Source organism: Ascidiella aspersa, chromosome 3 (genome assembly GCF_963924565.1).
Source record: "Ascidiella aspersa chromosome 3, kaAscAspe10.2, whole genome shotgun sequence".
Lineage (NCBI taxonomy): Eukaryota > Metazoa > Chordata > Ascidiacea > Phlebobranchia > Ascidiidae > Ascidiella > Ascidiella aspersa.
This window is the reverse complement of record NC_139449.1, coordinates 28,340,869-28,360,150: the sequence shown is the minus strand read 5'-3', so window position 1 is coordinate 28,360,150 and position 19,282 is coordinate 28,340,869. Positions and strand designations below refer to the sequence as shown.

The following is a 19,282-nucleotide window of genomic DNA, read 5'->3' as shown; positions in this document are numbered from 1 at the left end:
TGAGGGGTGCCGTAAGCCATAAAAGGTTGAGAATCACTGGATTAAGTCAGTGACATGACTTGACTCACGTATTTTGGTCAAAATGACTTGACTTTAGTCTTTAGTCTTTCTGACAAAAAACTTGACTTAGGCTTAATTCATTGAACCACATAACACGGGATAAAATTAAGTATTTTCATTAAAATTTTATAAATTGGGTTATTTATCAAATTTTTTGTCCGTAAAACTATTTGCTTGCTTTATGTTGCGTTTATGTTATTATGAGATTGAGATATTGCACAAAATCGGAGAGTTTAGCAAAAATAATAGTTTAACGTGTTATTTGATTGTCAATAACTTGACTTAGGAAACTAATGACTTGGACTAAGACTCAAACCCGTTGTAGTTTGCAAATCACTTTTCTGGGCCTTAAATTGTTTTAAAATGACTTGATTACAACACTGTAGTTCTCTAACGGGGGCGTCGTCTATTTTTTATAGGGGCGTTGGCTTCAAAGCAATATTTTAATATTTTTCGTCACAATGGAATGCGTCACTTCTATTTTTGGTATAGGACCATAACAAAAGAGAGGCGCGATAGGAAAAGGTTAAGAGCCTCCGCTTTTGATTATTGAATAGCCCTTATAAACCAAAATCAAGTGGAAATCGTACGTTCAGACGTTAAGCGAGAAAACGTTTCTATTGCTATCTTTGCCATAATAGGCATAACAATCAAGCACTTATTAGCAGGTTGTAAGTGTTGAACAAATGACTTTACTAATAGTGATTAATATTTCCCCGCGATACGACCGATCACGAGTTAGCTGTACGCTTATTTAACTTAACACGAAACCATTCACAAACACCGCAAAACGTCGCCGACAAACCTCACTGACTCCCATAGTTGGTGCACATCTAAAGGAAGTTGTTGAACAACAGATCGCACTATCCAACGCTGCAAAGCTGCTTGATCAAATGCGCCAGTTTACAAAAGTGTTTTGAAACGCACCGGACAGCCTTTTTTAAATCATACCTTATTTTGGGTGTTTCACATTTGTTTTAAGAATACATAGCCAGTTTCAAAGATGTTGACATCACTTTTTACAGCAAAAAATCGGCAATTTTGAAAAATATTGTGTGCTGTTCACAAACAAATAGTACCGGTACCGAAAAAAGAGAGAGTGAGGCCAAGTGTTGTAGGCTACAGCTACATTTTCCGATATGTGAAAACAGACATGAAGCAAAAATATTTTTGGTCGTATGCGTAATTATGCAGACGCCTCTCAATCATTGATGGACATCAACTCGCATTTACCGAGATTATACAGCGACTAATGATCGCTGCAGTCTGCACCCCCATAGTGTTATGTAGTGTATCTTGTGACCAAATGATTAAGGAAATGCCTTTTCATTGGAAGCTGTTCAACTTTCAGTCCACTATACGCACGACGCTTTGTTTCTGGCAAGCGTTTCTCAGTGCGCGGGTTGAGCAACTCGAGCGGCCAATTCTTTAAAGACGCCTGAATACAAACAAAGCGAACTTCGATTGTCGCCACTTACAGCTTTTGATTGTTTGCGTAATTGGTGCGTATGGTTTCAATGGGTTTACAACTTTGCTCGGGTTTCCAATAACACACACGCAATTCTAAAGATAGCGCAAAAGTTAAAGCATTTTTGCAAAATATTATTTTCTATTATTGAAAATCCAACAAATAATTTCATTAGAAACAAAACTTATCCTCCACCTTTATATGCATGTTAAGCGGTAGGCGTTAAAAGCGAAAAAAAAAAGTTACAATTCCGAACCCAATGCTTCTCAACCTTTTATGCCTTTGGTCCCACTGTTAGCGTTTTAGAAAACCACACTGCGGAACGTTATAAGGGAGATCTCGAAAGACCTCACCCCAAAATTGCCCCGTGGTTTGGGTGAACGCTGTCCTGCTGAAATCACCTAAACTCGGCATACAACTAGAGTGGCTAAGTAGTGATTCAACACTTCCCTTAAAGCTGCTGCTGCAAAAAATACTCGACAAACACGCGCTATGGCATCGGTATTTAATAAAAACAAAGGTGAAATTGTTCATTAAAGCGCAAGGGTGAGAGCAGGAACAGCACGTGACAAGCTTTCGTCACATCGGAAAAGGTTGCTGAGAAGATAAAGCAAATTTTTAAGTTAGTTTATGTCGAAAAATTAGACGATTTTGTTCTGTGTCACTGACTCTATATAAACAGGTGTAATTATTAACGGTAATATCTCTAAGTTTTAGAGCACAATGATTATGCAGGTTGCGGTAAAACACAGAATGAATACGAAATCAATTAGAAACATTATGTCAACTTCATTTGTTTGCGTTTTCGTATTTATTTATACAACGTGTCGTTTTAATGCTTTCCGTAACACGCCTTTCTTCTGTGAGGCAGAACGGCAACGTTTAACAAACGTAAACTCGTAACGTATACAACGTCCAAATCATGCCACAAATATTTGCAAACTGTAAGGTATAGCACACAATTTTACGCAAGCGAGAAACATGAAGTATTGAAAGACAGGACCGAAGCCCGACGAGACGATCTTGGGCAAAAAGAGTCGAACACCATTTCAGCATACATACCCCGAATACATCCAACAAGACAGCATATGAAATAGAGTGAAACGAAGAAAGTGTTTAGGCGAATCAACGCCCGCCAAAAAAACGCCACTGTTGGCGCAGGCACAGGATCACAACATTTCAAGTATAGCTGAGCCAGGCTGAGCAAACTCGTTTGAACGAAGTGCAGCGTATAATTGCGTATTTCTAGTCTGGATGAGATGGACGTGAAATTAGCAAAGCGTGTCTTAACGTCTTTAAATAAAAGTTTAGGTAGCCTTGGCTGAGTTCGTGTAAATTGTAAAATGGCTTTTGTACTAGGGCCAAAGGAGGATTTTTTCATATATGGCACTGGGCAGTGTTTCTCGAACTGTGTGCCCGAGATATTTTAAAGTGAGCCGCAAAACTTCGGTAAGTAACATAGTCGTGTTACAAATAAACATGCAGGCAAGCATGTAAGACTTGCATTCACACTATGCATTAAAAAAATTATAATATTATGACAATTAACTTCAGATTGTATTAATGGCGTTAGTCAAGTTAAGCAATTGTCGTTTTGTGGAATGGCCGCTATTTTTATTTTTATTTTATTAGTGTGCCGCATGGTGAAAAAGTTTGAGAACCACTGCTCTAGGGATTTTTACAGCATGGCGTCGGTTGTGTTCCTGTCTGTTTTTGGCCGCCTTTTGATGCGCACAGATGAAATAGACACGAAATATAACGGAACGCAATTCATGCAAAAAAGAAAATCACGGGACACAAAAACAAAGCGATCAGACCGAACACCTTTCAACTGATTAAGAGAAAATATGGAAGAAAACGAAATGATTTCACCCAACGGCCGCGAACAGCACGTAAAACCGGACGCTTGGGAATCGGGCGCTTTCGCAAATCGAACTATAAAAGGCTGCGGGATTTACCAAGTCTCAAGCGTATACGCAATGTGCCGCAGGCGGAACAGGCGGAAAAGACAGATACATGGCGGAAACGTACTTAGCAGAGTTGGTTTGCTGATTTCCTGATGTCCGGCCAGCTTATAACTAGGCCCTTTTCTCGTACCGGCAAACAACATTATAGGTCAGTCGATGGAAGTTAATTTATACCGCATTTTTTTTCTAAAACCACAAGAAACAAACATCGGCCGTTTTGAATTTGGAAGGAAACACAACAAACTAACAGGTCGTGCCAAGACAACTTTCGCGCTATTGCATGGTGAAAGCGAATTTGCAAAAAAAGGAATTAGAAGAAACCTAAACAGTAAACACACAACGCACGTCCTATGTATTATATCAATCATCTGCGAGGCAAATGCGGCTGAGAAACAATTTAGCCTAGTTTACAGAGGCACATGAACATTAGACACAACATGTAAGGCCTGTCGGTTCTCTGTCAACTCTCCTCAATAAAGAAGTCAGAAAGAAGGACTCAACTTTGTTTTGTTAGTTTTATACAAAAACAAAATAATCTATGTTGACAAATTTCCGACCGACTAAAAGTTGCATTTAAAGTCGATAACGCCGGTAAATGCAGAGACAGCAAGGCAACGCCGCACCGTTCGTAAGTGTGGTTTAAACGAGCGTTTCGCTTGTTGAATATTCACCATTCAGCCTTCCAGGAAACACCACGTGGATTTTTAAGCCCAGCGATTTAATTTAGAACGAATTGTATGACTAATGTGTAAGTCCCAACTCCAAGGAAAACATTGTATCTAATGATAATTTGGCGAAGGTCCTTTGTGATTTAGCTTTGAGAAAAAATATGGCACATTTTCTTCTTGGTTCAAATCTAACGATAGAAGGGTTGATTTACAACTAGGTCAGTGTTTCTATGCTACATTCCCACACGATTGTTTTTTTTGTTTACACGTGTTGGTGTAATTTAACCAGGTTGAATTGCGATTAGAGTAGGGTTGTAGAAGGGGATCAAAAAGTTGGCAAAAGGAAAAAAACAATATTAACACCTGTGAGTGAGTTAGAACAACCTAGATCAAGTAGATTGGAGAAAAGAAGGCTGCAATCGTACACCTAACTAAGCCTTTTAATAGGTGTAATACGACTTTCGCAAGACAACAATGTACAAATAACGAAAAGGGTCTATATTTGACAAAATACGAGTTTCGTATAGTTATTAATCTAGGATCAGTACCACCGTCTCCGAGTTACTATTTTCAAGTTTTTAGGGGGCGGTGGGCGCATTCAAATCCACGAAAAATGCGTATAGACGCTCTACCCGCTTGCTCATCTTCTGATGTTGGTCTGGAACCTCGATCCTTGCTCTTGCATAATCTAAAACAAGCGAAAATAAATTAGCGAACGCAAGGACCAGGGGCAAGTACACAGGAGCGTCGAGCGATGATGGGCGAGGCTCATCCTTATCAGGTTAAAGCGGCGCTACACGAATATTTTGCCGCACGAAATTGGCGAGAGAAAGTTGTTTATATGCCTAACTACTTGCGAATTACTGGGCCAAGCTTATATTTTTACAATTGTTACACTTTAAAACATAGCAGAAAGTCCCCATAGTTTCTTCGGTCAGGAATACACAACTTTTAACTTTTCGACACAATGCCGTGTTTGCATGAATTATTTGTTTAAATGCTCTTACAAAAACATTTTTACCTAAACCTATTTACCAACAGTTAATAAAAGGTGTGGTACTCGGTATTCACATGAAAGATTAACTGAGTACTGAAATGAACGACAATTGTGCTGAATTCGAGGCACATTCATGAGCTCCATGTTCCTACATAAAATAGTAACATATAGTTCTAAACCTTTTCCATGTCACACACGTTAAGTTCACTGCAAATGATAAGACCCCCTTTTCTTGAATTACAATTCCCATATCTCGCACGAGCTGTTTTACTCGGCCTACAGACAATTTCCAGAGTCTGCTAACAACTTACGTTGTCATTTGTTCCGATTTTTTGGGTCTTTCAAACATCAGAGTATCGGAGAATGGCCGTGCGCTGTTCAGCGCGCATACAAGAGATAAACAAATGAACAGAATACTTTGCATTACTTGTATGTGGACTATTTTTAAAAATGTGAAAGCTTCTTTACCGGAACCATTTCTATGCCTCGCATTCTTTTAATCAGCCGGCTCCAGTAATTCAGCAAAATTAGTTAAGTGCAACACGAAATCATAATTAAAATTTCGTTTTATTTTTAAAGTATAAGAGAAATCGAAATTATCCTTTCATGGAAAAGCTAAAATTTTTTTTTATCGGTAACGTTGTATAAATGACTTTCAAATCAATCTTTTACTGCGATAAAGAGCTTCATTTTTAAAGATATAAGTGAGAAATGACAAGAAAGAAATTTTCCGTTAGCAATATTAAAAAAGCCTCGTTAATATATTGCTTTTTTATTTATTGGGTTTAGGTTTAATAGAGATGTTATGGCGCACATTGTATTGGCTCTTGCCGTCGAGGCACATGTTAAGCGGAAAAGTAAGGGAAATGCGTTTAATTGGGAAACACACAGAAGGATTGCCACCCACACCCAGGCGTTACAGCTCTACGACGATTACGTCATATGATGCCACTCTGGCAATCGGCCCACGTTTGACCTATAATAACCCGAGTGGCGAGTGTGTGGTTGAGTTTTATCGAGGTTAAAGCACTTTCGCAAAATCGCTAAACTTAAACGAATAGTTGCGTCAGTTTCTAACCACTACAAGTTTAATTTAAAGGTGCAGGATTACTGGTTTCTAATGGTAATAACATTTGGCGAAATTTATCGCATGCTGTTCGTCTCAAACTAGAATCGCGTGTGATTACATTAACACTATTTCTAAAATCGACTTTGTAATGCCTAGCAATGACCGCTAAAACTTGTTGTGACTTAATTAAAGAGTAAATTTCTGCAAAAAGTGTATAAGGTTTTGAAAAAACAGTCGCATGATTAGCAAATAGCAATTAGCAATACGTGACCAACTGACTTACCACTACTAGGCAATTGTACGACTTTTATCGCTTAGTTTCGCAAACTTAAGTAAGTAAAAAGTTCTCAATTTCTGTGTTGTTTTGGCTTGTTTTGTGTCATGCCCTCACGTTAGCCGACTGTTAAAAGTATTAAACGATAAACGTGGCGCGGTAGCCAACAAATATAGTCTTTATTTATATGTACAACCGAAATGATGAGTTGCGAGAGCTGGCACGATTCATGACGGCTACCTCTTTAGCTGTTAACGTTCAGCACAAATGACGCAATACATGATTTATCGTGTGCGTTTTATGCTAACAGGTCACCGGTTACTAAGCGCTACAACGCAAACTGAGTCCTGAAAGGTGCGCTGTCCCCACTAAAGCACTAAGCAGACCCGTGACACCTGAAACGGTTCATTCAGCTGACGAAAGGAACGCGATTGCTTACAGTAATTTAATACAATACATCACTTATATAACTGTCAAGGAAATTAAACAGATTGCACGGATCGACTTTGCATGGGTAATAAAATAAAACTAAAAAATAAGCGCTCGCAAAATAAAAAAAGTATACCCGTAATTAAACCACAAGCGCTCCAATAGGTTTTACTTCGTTGTCGAAGTTACCTTCACAACTCGGACCACAAAACTTATACAAACAAAGCGATTTAACAAAACGTAATTTTTATGCGAAAAAAAATACACAAAGGTCCTAAGTGCATTTTTGGTGAAAGAATTTACTCAAGGTCGTTGAAGACAATTTACAACGCCGCCTTATTGGCAGGTAACCTACTGCACTGGACAGCAAAAAATTATCAAGGTTGCAGCACCTTGGCCTTGTTAGTTTGCTCTGTGTTCACTCCGTTGTAGTTGTTGCTCAGTTCCTTTGACACGATGCACAGAAACTCAGCCTGATCGACGTTTCCAAAACCGTAGGCCGAGCCGACGTTGATTAACTGCAACGGCAATAAAAAGCAAGCGTTCGGGGTTCCGACGTTTTACGAGCCCGATAGACGTCATTGCCTGCAAAAGCGACGCAAAAACGAAGTAAAACTTATCGCCGCCGTCTGGCAGTCAACAGAGAAACTGCAGTTAGATGGGAAACTCACCAATGTTTATTCAACAAATCTAATTTCAAGTCAAGAATTTTTTTAAATCCGAACTTAGGTTGATAACAAACTTATGTTGATAACATATTTAGTTCGTTATGAAAAAAAAACGCGTAACATTCAGAGGCATACATAAACTGTTGCTACCATTCAGAGGCATACTTTTTATAAACAAGGTTTTAGGCAAAAAATATAGCATTCCACCGTATTACAGGGCTATAAAAAATTGTCTTTTGATGCAGGAGACCATAGCACTGCCTGAATTTTACAGAACATGAAATAGGTGACATAATGCTAAACAGTTGTAAACCGAAAACATTTCTATGGCATACAAGCTATACAAATAACAAAAAAGCTTGTTATTCTTTGCTTATAGGAACACAGAGTTGGAGATTTGAATTTGCACAGAAAACACTCAAGAATGTGAGTTTGGTGTTGACTTTTATTCTTTATCACAGTGGTCTCCAACCTTCTTAATAAGTGACCCCAATTTCAATAAAAATAAAACAGAATTTACATTGCAACCCCATTTTTTTCAGATAGAAATAAATTATATATATAATAATGCTGGAACTAAGTAACACAAGCGAATATGTGTAAGTTATACACATTTCCATAGAACTGTGTGCACCAAAATGATTTCTTTGAGGTAGTTTTATTTAAATTATGAATTTATATTTAGCACACGAAATAAAGCAAAAAAACTAATTTGTTTCAACACTAAGTGCGACGGTTGTGCCTGCATAATGCCCACCAGTTTTTGAAAACGCGGCTCCACTTTGCATAAGTCATGCTCTACTTCCAAGTGATTTACAACGTTTCGCTTTTAATATGCTCAGTGCGCTAAATTTCGTTTAACAAATCCATGTGGTTGAAAACAGAAAGAGTTGTTAACTCACAAAATTGGACAGAGCGGGTAAGTTAGTTGCATAAAAGTCCAAAGGCAAATATTTATTTGCTGAAATCTTTGTAACCTAGCAGCTATTAAGAGCTAAAAACACTTATTTTATGTAGAAGAATAAAACGCTTATCTTTCCTATGTACTCAGTCACATTTATTAGTATGACGTAATTGCCAAGAAATCAAAATACATAAATCGTAATAACACAGTAGGAATATGATGAGTTATGGCGACTCCAGAAAAGTTTTAGGCGACCCAATTCGGGGTCGCAACCCACAGGTTGGAGACCACTGCGCTATCAGGTACCATTAAAAACTTGAAAATATTCTTATAAAACAAAGCGCCTGTGAAACCTGTTCGAATCTCCACCCATCTGACATTTGTGACACAGTGTGAGTAAGCTCATCTTCCAGGCATTGGATCACTCTGTAGACGTGTTTTCCTTGAGGCTGCAAAGCAATAAAAGTTCAATAATTTATGTGAACTGTTGCTGGAAACTAAACATAGACCAACCATGTTGGCACTGGTTATAAACTTTTACTTTGCCTTAGGATGACTGCATATGAAACATTGTGAACTTGGGATGTTATTGATTAAGGAGAATCTACCCCAGGTTTATTTTTTTTTATTTTTTATAAACTCAAATAAACAATATACAATTTGCCCTCTGTACATGTTTTTTTTTATATTTGTTTAATGATGATTTTTTTTTATTCTGTTCTCTCTATTAAGTGTAACGGTTTGCACTTTCCTTCAAAAAAATTGTAACAAAAAAAATTGCGTGGGGTATACACCATTAACTAAAAGAGGCAAAATGGAAGAAAATACTGACCATTATATATAGTTAGTTAGATGTCAATTTTTTATACTAAAATCTGTGTAGCACTGTGAGAATTTGGGACATGTTGTTGATTGTTACCATAAGACAATAGCAGTACACTCAAGTTATACACAATACTTTAAAGAACATTCAGGATTGGATAAATAACAACAGTTTACTAAGCCCAAAAATACTTTTAAACACTTTCATGGGTACCAGAGCACTTTGCATGTCACAATATTTTAACACAACGTGAAATGAAATTGCAGCAAATTCAATGAACAAGAACACACAAATAAACATAAGCCTTTGTGATTAAAAAAACATGATAAATCCTTTGTGTTTAAACTTTCCGCTTAAGAGTTCGGTAATGCATTTCATTTTCAAGAATTATGCAAATCCTATGACATAATGTTAGCTTTAATTACAGATTTTATATAAGCAAATTATAGATTTAATTATAAGCAACCCTAGTTAGGGTCAGCAGCATCACTTAAACTATTTTCGATTTGTAAAAAAAGTATGCAGATGATATAATCTTTCTTTATAAAGTTTTGTAAAGATACTAGATTGGTAATTTATAAATTAGTAATCATTTTGATTTTACCATAGTTTAGTTAAGCTTAGTAAGTAGCATATGAGTGAATTCAAATAATAAAAAAGAACTAACACTAAGTGGTTTATGGTGAACAGGAATGCTAAGGTAGAAGTTACGTCCTGGTTGATTTTAACAGTGCCTCTGCAATGCATAAATTATTCAAGTGTCATGAACCAATGCTGGATATCAAATAGAGATACTCCCACAGCCTTTATGATAAAGAATTTACCCCTAATATATCTCCAATGCAATATAACCTTTTTAAAATGGAGACTTCTTTTAAGCCTGTGAGTAAAAACTTTAAAAATGTAAAATAAAAAAATATTTGTCTTCGTAGAAGGTCACAAAGGAGCACAACAAAACTGAAGAAGCTAGATAGGAATTCCCTTTTTTTCAGCAATGCAATCTTGTGTGAAAGTTAAGAGGATAGTGAAGACTAAAGACTATTGTGCTTATAGTGCACGGCATACATTTTGCATTGCACATGCTTTGCACAAGATAGACTGATTTTATTCCTGCAATGATCATGCCTTAAATATAAACTATTGCTAAGTGTGCCCTCTATAATACTTAATTATTATCTTATTGTGTGTTTGTAATAAATGGTAAAACTTTACCATTTATTGTAGGTATAATGCCATTTGTACAAAATAAAGTTTATTAGTGTTTTTATCCCCCAGTCTAGGCTCTAACTAGGTTAAGGTGTGTAGTGTGCAAACCTCGGGTAACACAGACTTAGATAGCTGACTATAAAGCATGTGTATTGTGCATTTATTGCAATGTAATTTCAAATGATTGGAAAAGATCAAATTATACACTGTTATTTGGGGGCTTGTAATCATTGGTTTGATTTAAGGTATTCCAAATTCAGGTGACCTAATATAAGTATCTTGTGTGGCAAGAAAAGAAGACAACTTTATCATTTAACTAAAATTTATGTCACAACCAACTCTTATATTAGGAAAAATATAAGAAAGATAATTTGTCTAACACACATGTGCTTGATTGAACAGAAACTGACCTGCAGCACTTTACGGTCACGCTCTCTTATTCTTTCTTTCACAAGTCTAATAAGCTCTGCAATGTTGTAAAACTCAGCTTCTTCCAAAACACCTGTTAAACATATTTCAGCATTGAGGACAACACAGATGATGGGTTCTCTTATTATTCTGGCACGACTTTTTTTATATTTATAGTATAAATTCAATTTACAATATACCTTCAATATTCTGTGACAAACGATATTAGTCTGTATTGAGTATTTAAAATAAAATCATTCATAACAGATACAGATAAGTAATCAAACATTAGGTTTTGAAATGGATAAAGTATAAAAGCTTATAGGGCTGCGTTATTAGCTTTCACACAATTCATCAAAACAATAACTGAAAAAAGCATTTTTTTGGGAGATAGACGGATATATAACGGTTTACAAATTATACTGTTCGATTAGCAAGAACCATTGGCATTTTTAATCAATTAGGTTACAAATATTTGTTTTCAGGTGCTTTTTAAATAAGTAAAAACACATACAACAGGTCCCAATAATAATTTTAAAGTCAATGCAATACATAAAACATTATCTTCTACAATCTAACAAACTAATAATGCAAGCAAGCCCCCAGAAAAATTAAGTTGTGGTATTTATGAAATAATGTACCCATACTTAAATAAAATACATAGCCAAACCTTCTTCTGCCAGGTCTTTGTTAATGACCAATTTCCCATGTCTGAGATAATTCAGAATTGGGCCGAAGTATGTTGGGTCCCGGTCGATCAGAAAGGCGCCTGTCTCGTCCTAGAAATACCACAGCTCAAAAAATCATCAATGTCAGTCATAGCACATGTAAGGTTATCAATATTAGACCAAGTTATACATAAAAGAGATTTGAGAGATTTACAGAGTTGAGTCAAAATGTGATACTGATGCCATAATGTGACTAATTGGACAGACCAGTAGGGCAGAAAGCTGGCGACTTGGCGACTATGTCGGCCGAAGAATCCCAGAGAAAACCGACGAAATTGGCCAAAAAAAAAAAAAAAATGGAAAAAAAAAATTTTAATTTTAATTTTTTTTTAAAAGAACGATTTTCCAAACAAACGTGTGCTTGTTCTACACATATTGAATCCAATATTTTTTTTTAATGTTGAATATGTAGGAACATTTTGCACTAAAATTGGCAGAAAATACTTTTTTTGTGCCATTCTGAAAAAAGTATGAAGCATGATTGTTTAGCAGGAAAAAGCCAGTGTTTGGCATATAGATTGTTTATTAGTTTAAAAACTACTAAATTTCGATAGAACTGTTGTGTATTTGCAGTTTTACTTGATTTGACAAGTAGTTCTTCATTAAGTTAAAAAAGCAATCAGGATAGTCACCATTCCTGTTAAATAGACAGGTATGACATTCGCATGGGCATAACGAGGATGTACTAGGCCATGCTGTTCCATCTAAGGCTTAAACTATATTTTTGACTGTTTTAATTACGTAAACTCAAAAAATGATCGTGCTTTGCGCAGACTTCGGCCTCGTTTAGCTGTGGTTGTGTATTTGAAGCATATCTATTCAGCCAAGAGATATTATGCATACTATGGCATGTTGCACTTCACTGTGTAAAAATTTCAACAAACAATTTCTATTAACTTGGATTATAACACACCATAATTTTTCTATAAAAAATTTCTCCCAGTTCAAAAAAAAATTTCTTGCTTTTTAGTCTGATTTTAAGCTGCATGTGTGAACATGAGTTCGCCCCAATACAGCTTATCTATGTAACAGTGTTAGAGTAAGAAAAACAGACATGTGCACCCCCAGTCCCCCAGGCTGTACTTTACCATACCCAATATGTATTTCTTTGTGTCACAAACAATTTTGGGCCATCGGCGCAACTTTATTCTAATTCGTTTACTTCTTAATAATCTGGTTTATCGCCTAAACATGGCAAGGTTGATACATTCCTTTGACGAACACATCATTTAAGCTTTGCGGCACGCCCAAAAAACCGAAGAATTTACGCCAAAAATGCTTGTCACCAGAAGGCTGGCAAGATTCTGCCAGCCTGGGACAGACATGCTACACAGGTAGTGTTTTTTGTATGTACCTGAACCAGAAGTTTTAAAACAATGTTGTTAACCTAATAAAGAAAATATAAAAAAGGTAGAGCCAAAATATAAATGTTAAATTATACAGAAACTTGATAAAAGTACAATTACTACATATTTATGGATTATTTATTCCTAACTGCCTACTGTTACTCCTACTGTTAAACAAATTAGTTTCTCCAAAACCTAAAAATTTATGAAATTTTAAAGATTAAAAGTTAAACCAACATAATAACCAAGAAAATATTTTTTGCCTTAGACATCGCAAACAATATATATATTAAAATACTAAGATCGCTCTACTAACCAATATAAAAATAGTAAGGATAACTGAAAAAAAAAAACTAATAAAAAGGATGATTTACAACCAACAATCCCATGAAATTGAGAATGTTGTAAATAGATTTGCATGTATAAATGTTGCTTGGTTAAAAATGAGACAAAATAAGTATGTAAGTCCTATTTCTTACAAATGAGAACAAGAATTTTTTAATATGAAGACCTTCTTAGAAATGAAGATAGTCTTGAAGCAGTAACTAGTTCTTATTTTTTTTACCGACAGCAGTGATTTGCAAGAATTATTTAAAACATGTTGAAGAAAATAAACTGCAGATTATTAACAACAAGATTTTACAGCTATTTAGTCTTCGCACTTAATCAGCAGAACACCAAACCTTGTCGGAATTTAGATCCGGGTGCTCCTGACACAGGCGATACAAAAACGACTTTGGGTATTTTCCGAGTGTGGTAGTGGTGGTGACAAAAAACTGGCCACCAACATTGAGGCGGACCCACTTGGTCGATTGCTTCATAGAATCTTCAGGCGATTCCATATTGGATGAAGAGTCGGTTGATTCCATTGGGGTAAGGGAATTCCGTTTTGCAGAGGGCTTTACCGGAGACTTTACAGGGCCAGGGTGTCCACATTTGCTGCAGCTCTCCCATTGTACTTCAGCAGTGGTTTCCTCACTTGGTTTAGCTGCCATCGTCCTTAAATCGTTTAATTTCTCTCAGGCAGGAAGGATTATTACAAGTAGAACTTATGGTCCAATTTTCCGTGGATGCCCTTTTACACAGGCACCTGCAATTGGTGATATGTACAAATTGAAAAGTGTTTGACACATAGAACTATCAAGATTTGAAAATGGTTTGAGACAGTTACATAATATGCAATTAATTGTTTTTTTTACAATTTTGACGTTAAATATATGACCATAAAGTTATCTAATAAAGAATTAGACAGTTTTAACTATTGGGTTACTCATAGTATATTTCATGTAAAAAAATATAATTAATTAATCACATAGTTATTATATAACAATCAAACTAATAAAGTTGTACAGTTGGGAAGACAGGAATTAAAATATTTTCACCAGATTCCATTGTAGATAAATGCAAAACATGGTGAAGACAGTGGAAAAATATAAGTGTATAAATACCCTATACAAGCATACTGACATTTTTTTTTACAGGTGAAATGTTTTTTACATCAATTCAACAAAGTTGGGTTATCATAGTAATTTATATAATTTTCCATGACCAGTCGACAAGTCAGTCTGCATTATATGGCACTTTCCGCCGAGATCTTGAGTGTGTAGCACTTAATTTTGAGCTGATGTGAAATTTTGGAATCCTACCACATTTCACCCTATATTAAGCAACAAATTATCTAGTGTAGTGTTGACAAGTTGAGTTACTTAACTTAAATACTTAGTCAACAGTAAGATTTTTTGCCAAATTACCTGGAAAAATACCATTTATTTTTTTTTTTATATAAATATTGCTTTTCAGATACGGTTGTACAAGATACGTTGTAAGTTAGGTGATTGTAAAAACATGCTTTACTTGGCCAAACTGATTTGCACTCCAGAGATCTTTACCGTGGAATGCTTGCTCAAAATCATGCCACTGATGTTATTTAACATAGTGAATTTACTCTTTTTGGGTGTATATATTTATTGTCATATTTTGGTGTAGGATTTCAGCCGAAAAAACTTCTGGCGTTAACTTAGGCGGCAACAATTTATGGAATGCAGCCAGGTTTAAACTAACTGCATGAAAAAATTGTGAATATTCGGTTTTAGTTGGCAAAGTTTTTCTTAGAAGACTTGGCGCAAGGAACACATATCTGCATAACCAAAACGCTACACCTAAATTAGGGGTAACACTAATTTACGGAATGGAATGAATAGGGCCGAAACTAATTTGATGAATGGTCGGAACGGAATGAACTGTCGGAATAGGATGAACTGTCGGAATGAAATGAATGTAGGAACAGAATGAACTGTCGGAATGAATTGAACCTGAATTAGTTAATTGCAAATTCCAATTTTGGGCGCTGGTCTAGAATCCTACCACAGTTATGAAATCAACGCACAAAATTGAGTTATTCTTTATTTAATAATAATACTTGACCCACCTTAACCCAAACCCGCAACCTAACCCAAATAATGCGCGTTGTGGTAGGATTCTAGACCAGCGCCCAATTTTAAAATAGTTGTTTGTAAACCTCAGGTGTGCATAAAACCTATTCCGACAGTTTATTCTGCTCCTACAGCATCATTCATTCCATTCTGACAGTTCAATTAGTTCCGGCCTATTCATTCCATTCCGTAAATTAGTGAGCGTTACGACCATTCATCATTCCGTAAATTAGTGTTACCCCTAAATTAGATAAAAAGTTCACATTGCAAAAATCGGCGCTCTTTCACTATTGTACGTGAAAAGTTATGCAAAAAAGAAAAAATAATAATACCGCATACCACAACGCATATTATTTGGGTTAGCGTTTGGGTGAGGGTGGGTCAAGTAATATTATGTTTATTATTAATAATAACTTGACCCACCCTCAACCAAACGCTAACCCGAACCCTAACCCAAACAAAATGCGTTGTGGTATGCGGCATTTGAAGAATTTTTTTTTTTTATTAATTTTTACGTACAATAGTGAGAGCGCCCAAAAATCATATTGTGCGTTTATATTATTTTTGAAACCGAATAAGTGTTACCGGTACTCATGTTTATAATTAAATGACCTTTTACAAAGACGTTATACATAACAGGAAAAAATAGATTATTTGACATAATTTGCGTTTAGTAGAATGTTTAAATCCATATACTACAGCGCTCGGCTGGCCGCACGCCACTATGCCGTTGGTCCGCAGAAAAAATGACAATTTTTGGCGCTTGTAGGATAAATAACACTAGCAACGGCCTGCAACCCCGAGTTAGCTGGTTAACAGCTAACGTTTAATCTTGATAGCGTACGAATCATTTTACTAGCTCAATTCGTAAAAGGCAATTCCGTTATCTGTTGCACTGGTAAGTCGTGATCGTGACTAGTGTTGCGTCACTATTGTTATTAAAAAAATATATGTTCTTTATTTTACACATATTTCACAAACGTTTACCACAGAAATTTGCCGGAAAATTTGCAGAAATTTGCTAATTCGCCAGATTAAAAACAAAAGATGGCTGAAGAATTGGTAAAAAAAAATCAAGATTGCGTCATAACCATTTACATTCGATCACGCATAAAATATTTTAACTCATAAAAGCCTGCGTGTATTTCTAATATTTGCCAAAAACAAATTTAGCCCCCATAAAGAGACAAATATTGAAAAACGCTGCTTTGATCTTACAGTATGTTGTTATATTTGTTTATGTGGTAAACCGCTATAAAAACTATTCGAAATATTCAAAAATAAATTTTGCCAAAAGGATAATTGCTCAATTTTAATCACCTGGAAGAACCTACTTGGATTGGCGGTAAAACGAGCAAACTAGTAAAACCGCTTGTTAAAGGGCTTAACTGCCTTTGTCCTTTTGTTTTAAAAATGTTTGTGTTTGGCCAGACAGGATTATTGTTTTAACTTCATAGAGGTTATAAAAGATCACACAATTTCAGATTTTTGTGCCTGTTGGTAAGTAATTTTCGTAAATGTCTCGCTTAATTTATTATTGTGATTATTATTTTGTATTTTCAAGATTTATTTTGTTATTTAATTTGGTTTGCTCACTAACGCAAAGAGATAACGCAAAAGAGATTGGGGACAAAGACTTTACCCGTTGATGTGGGACGTAAGATATCTATTAACGTAAGATAGAAAAAGTCATCCGCGCCGAAAAGTTGTATGTCAGAAAAGGTTTTCAATTAGCGTATGGAACATTTTTCGGATAATTATTTTGTCATACTCTTTTCCTATTTTCCAAAACATTTGCAGAGCAATATTCCTATATTCTTTCGCGCTTCACACTTGAGATCTCAACGACGGTGTAAAGTGCCATGAAATTTAGACTGTATGGTATACGCCTGACTGGATTCCATAATTTGACAGTTTTTCGGCTGAAATCTTCGCCAAAATGTGGCGAAATATACGCCAAAAACGAAAATACTAAGGCCAGGCTACATTCTTTGTGTGGTCGTTAAACACCTAAAACTTATTTTAAAGTAATTTATGTGCATCCTGAATTGGTAAATTGCACACCCAAGTTTTGGGAAACGGTTTAGTCGTGGTAGGATTTTGAAACTGCAATATAAAATAGCACACCTTAAAATTTTATGCTTCGCACATGAGATTCGCCATAAGGCTCGAAATCCCACCAAAGATAAACCATTTACCGAGGTTTTTGTTGTAATTTCTTTTAATTTTATGCGTGTTTGATGGATGTATGGCACATAATGCCGACTAAAGACTAGCTTTGACCTAAATACAAATGTGTGCTGTAACCCAGAAATGTTTTAGTGTTTTATTTCCTATTTTTTTATCTAAGGAATGTCGTTTGACTAAATAATGTTATATTTGAGATCACCATCAGTAGAGCTGCATTTATTTTAATTTAGATAACGGTACCAGTAATACCAAATATTTGCATACCAACTCCATGTTTGACCACAAATATTATTTTTTAGCTGTAGCTATACATTGCTCTGCAAAGGAAACCTGCAAGGATCATGCCGAAGGTTGAACGAAGCACATAGAAAGTGTACTTTATAGGTGCGTATATGAAGTTGCTTGTACAACAGAATGTACAACAGAATGACCGATGGTCACAGTATGACCATAAGTTGTGAGTTAGAACCTCACGACAGGCTAGCTGTTTTTCTAGTCTGCCTTGCTTGTATCATTGATCAACTGATTCAGTTAGTTTTTCGAAGGCGTCTTGTGTGCTATGATATGTTAGCCAGTGCTTCTTAAACTTTTTTAGTTTCGTTCACCCCTAGCATCTATCTCTGGATTTCATTCACCCTTGTCTCATGATATGATAAAACTACAGCACAAAATGACTTAGGTTGTTTCGATTTTTGTTAAAATCAACTCAAGCTAAGTTTTACCATTGTAAGTCTACAATTTCTCGAATCCAGGAATATAAAGCTAAAAAAGCACAAAACAAAGTCACCAAATTGTTGTACTTCTACTAGGGCTACCATATTTTTAGCACCCAAAAAGAGGACATTTTTTTGCCTGCAAGTAAAACAAAACTAGAATTGTTACGTTTGAGAAATACGTGCCATATCCACAACTTTTTTCAGCAGCGGCATCCTTTGTAATTTTCCTATGACTTGCATCCCTTACGAAAAAAATAATTTTTAATTAAATATCACTGAGACAACTTAAAAAATAGTGTAGTTTGATGTGGGTCACGCGAAGCGCGAAAAAATTGGATTTGATTGGTTGAATTTGCGCTAAACTGTAAAATCAGGAGGCTTTTCGCAAAACATTTCGTCCCGCGGTTGCTAGCCTGTTATCCAATTATATAAAATATGGATAAAAAATAGTTCGTACGGTGGATGAAAAAGTTTTAGTTTGAAATGTTGTCATGGGCCACATTGTTTTTATAAGACAAATTTAGTAACAATCATTTTAAGTATAAACTGTAGTAATCTGTAGCACAAAAGCATTTGCAAACAGCAATGGAGTTTGGCACTAGCCCTGTGGTTCTCAAGCTTTTTTCTTTCCTGGCCCATTTTCCTTGCACAAAAATTCTGTGGCCCGAAAAAATTTTTACGAAAGAAATAACTAAATAGGTTTAGAACAAAAAAACAGCAAAACATATATGTAGTATAACAGATATACTCTTGTGTTTCTGCATATTTTAAAACTGTGCTTTTTAATTTCAAGTTCTGCGATTGTGTCAACAAGCTTCACAAGTCAACTTTAAATAATATTGCAAAGATGCTCAGCGAAGAGTCGGCATGTGAATCGGATATTTGACCTCTATAAACGTTTGTTTTAGGTAGTTTAAACCAAAGTAGGC

At 35.7% G+C, this 19,282-nt stretch overlaps 1 protein-coding gene across 2 annotated transcripts; it reads right to left on the bottom strand.

The window, feature by feature from the left end:
* Positions 1-2,018: 2,018 nt before the first annotated feature.
* On the bottom strand, positions 2,019-14,101 carry LOC146161345 (BTB/POZ domain-containing protein KCTD5-like). Of its 2 annotated transcripts, none has more exons than XR_014494652.1 (6): positions 13,699-14,101; positions 11,612-11,720; positions 10,944-11,035; positions 8,858-8,953; positions 7,325-7,517; positions 2,019-4,851 (listed from the first exon to the last, which is right to left on the bottom strand). XR_014494652.1 is itself a non-coding variant. In XM_083384065.1 (6 exons), exons 1-6 carry the CDS (start codon positions 14,008-14,010, stop codon positions 4,804-4,806), a joined length of 783 nt encoding a protein of 260 aa, XP_083240191.1. In that variant the 5' UTR covers positions 14,011-14,101; the 3' UTR covers positions 2,019-4,803. The 2 variants fall into 2 exon arrangements, 1 of the variants encoding a protein (XP_083240191.1); XM_083384065.1 differs by having other exon boundaries at positions 7,325-7,450.
* Between the last annotated feature and the right edge of the window lie 5,181 nt (positions 14,102-19,282).

What these genes read in the sequence shown, in the direction of transcription:
- LOC146161345 (XM_083384065.1), bottom strand. Translation starts at nt 14,010, where the DNA reads ATGGCAGCTAAACCAAGTGAGGAAACCACTGCTGAAGTACAATGGGAG. An exon ending in CAAAGACCTGGCAGAAGAAG is followed by an intron (nt 11,036 to 11,611) that starts GTTTGGCTATGT and finishes TATGTTTAACAG; the next exon opens with GTGTTTTGGAAGAAGCTGAG. An exon ending in ATGGGTGGAGATTCGAACAG is followed by an intron (nt 7,451 to 8,857) that starts GTTTCACAGGCG and finishes TTGCCGTTGCAG; the next exon opens with TTAATCAACGTCGGCTCGGC.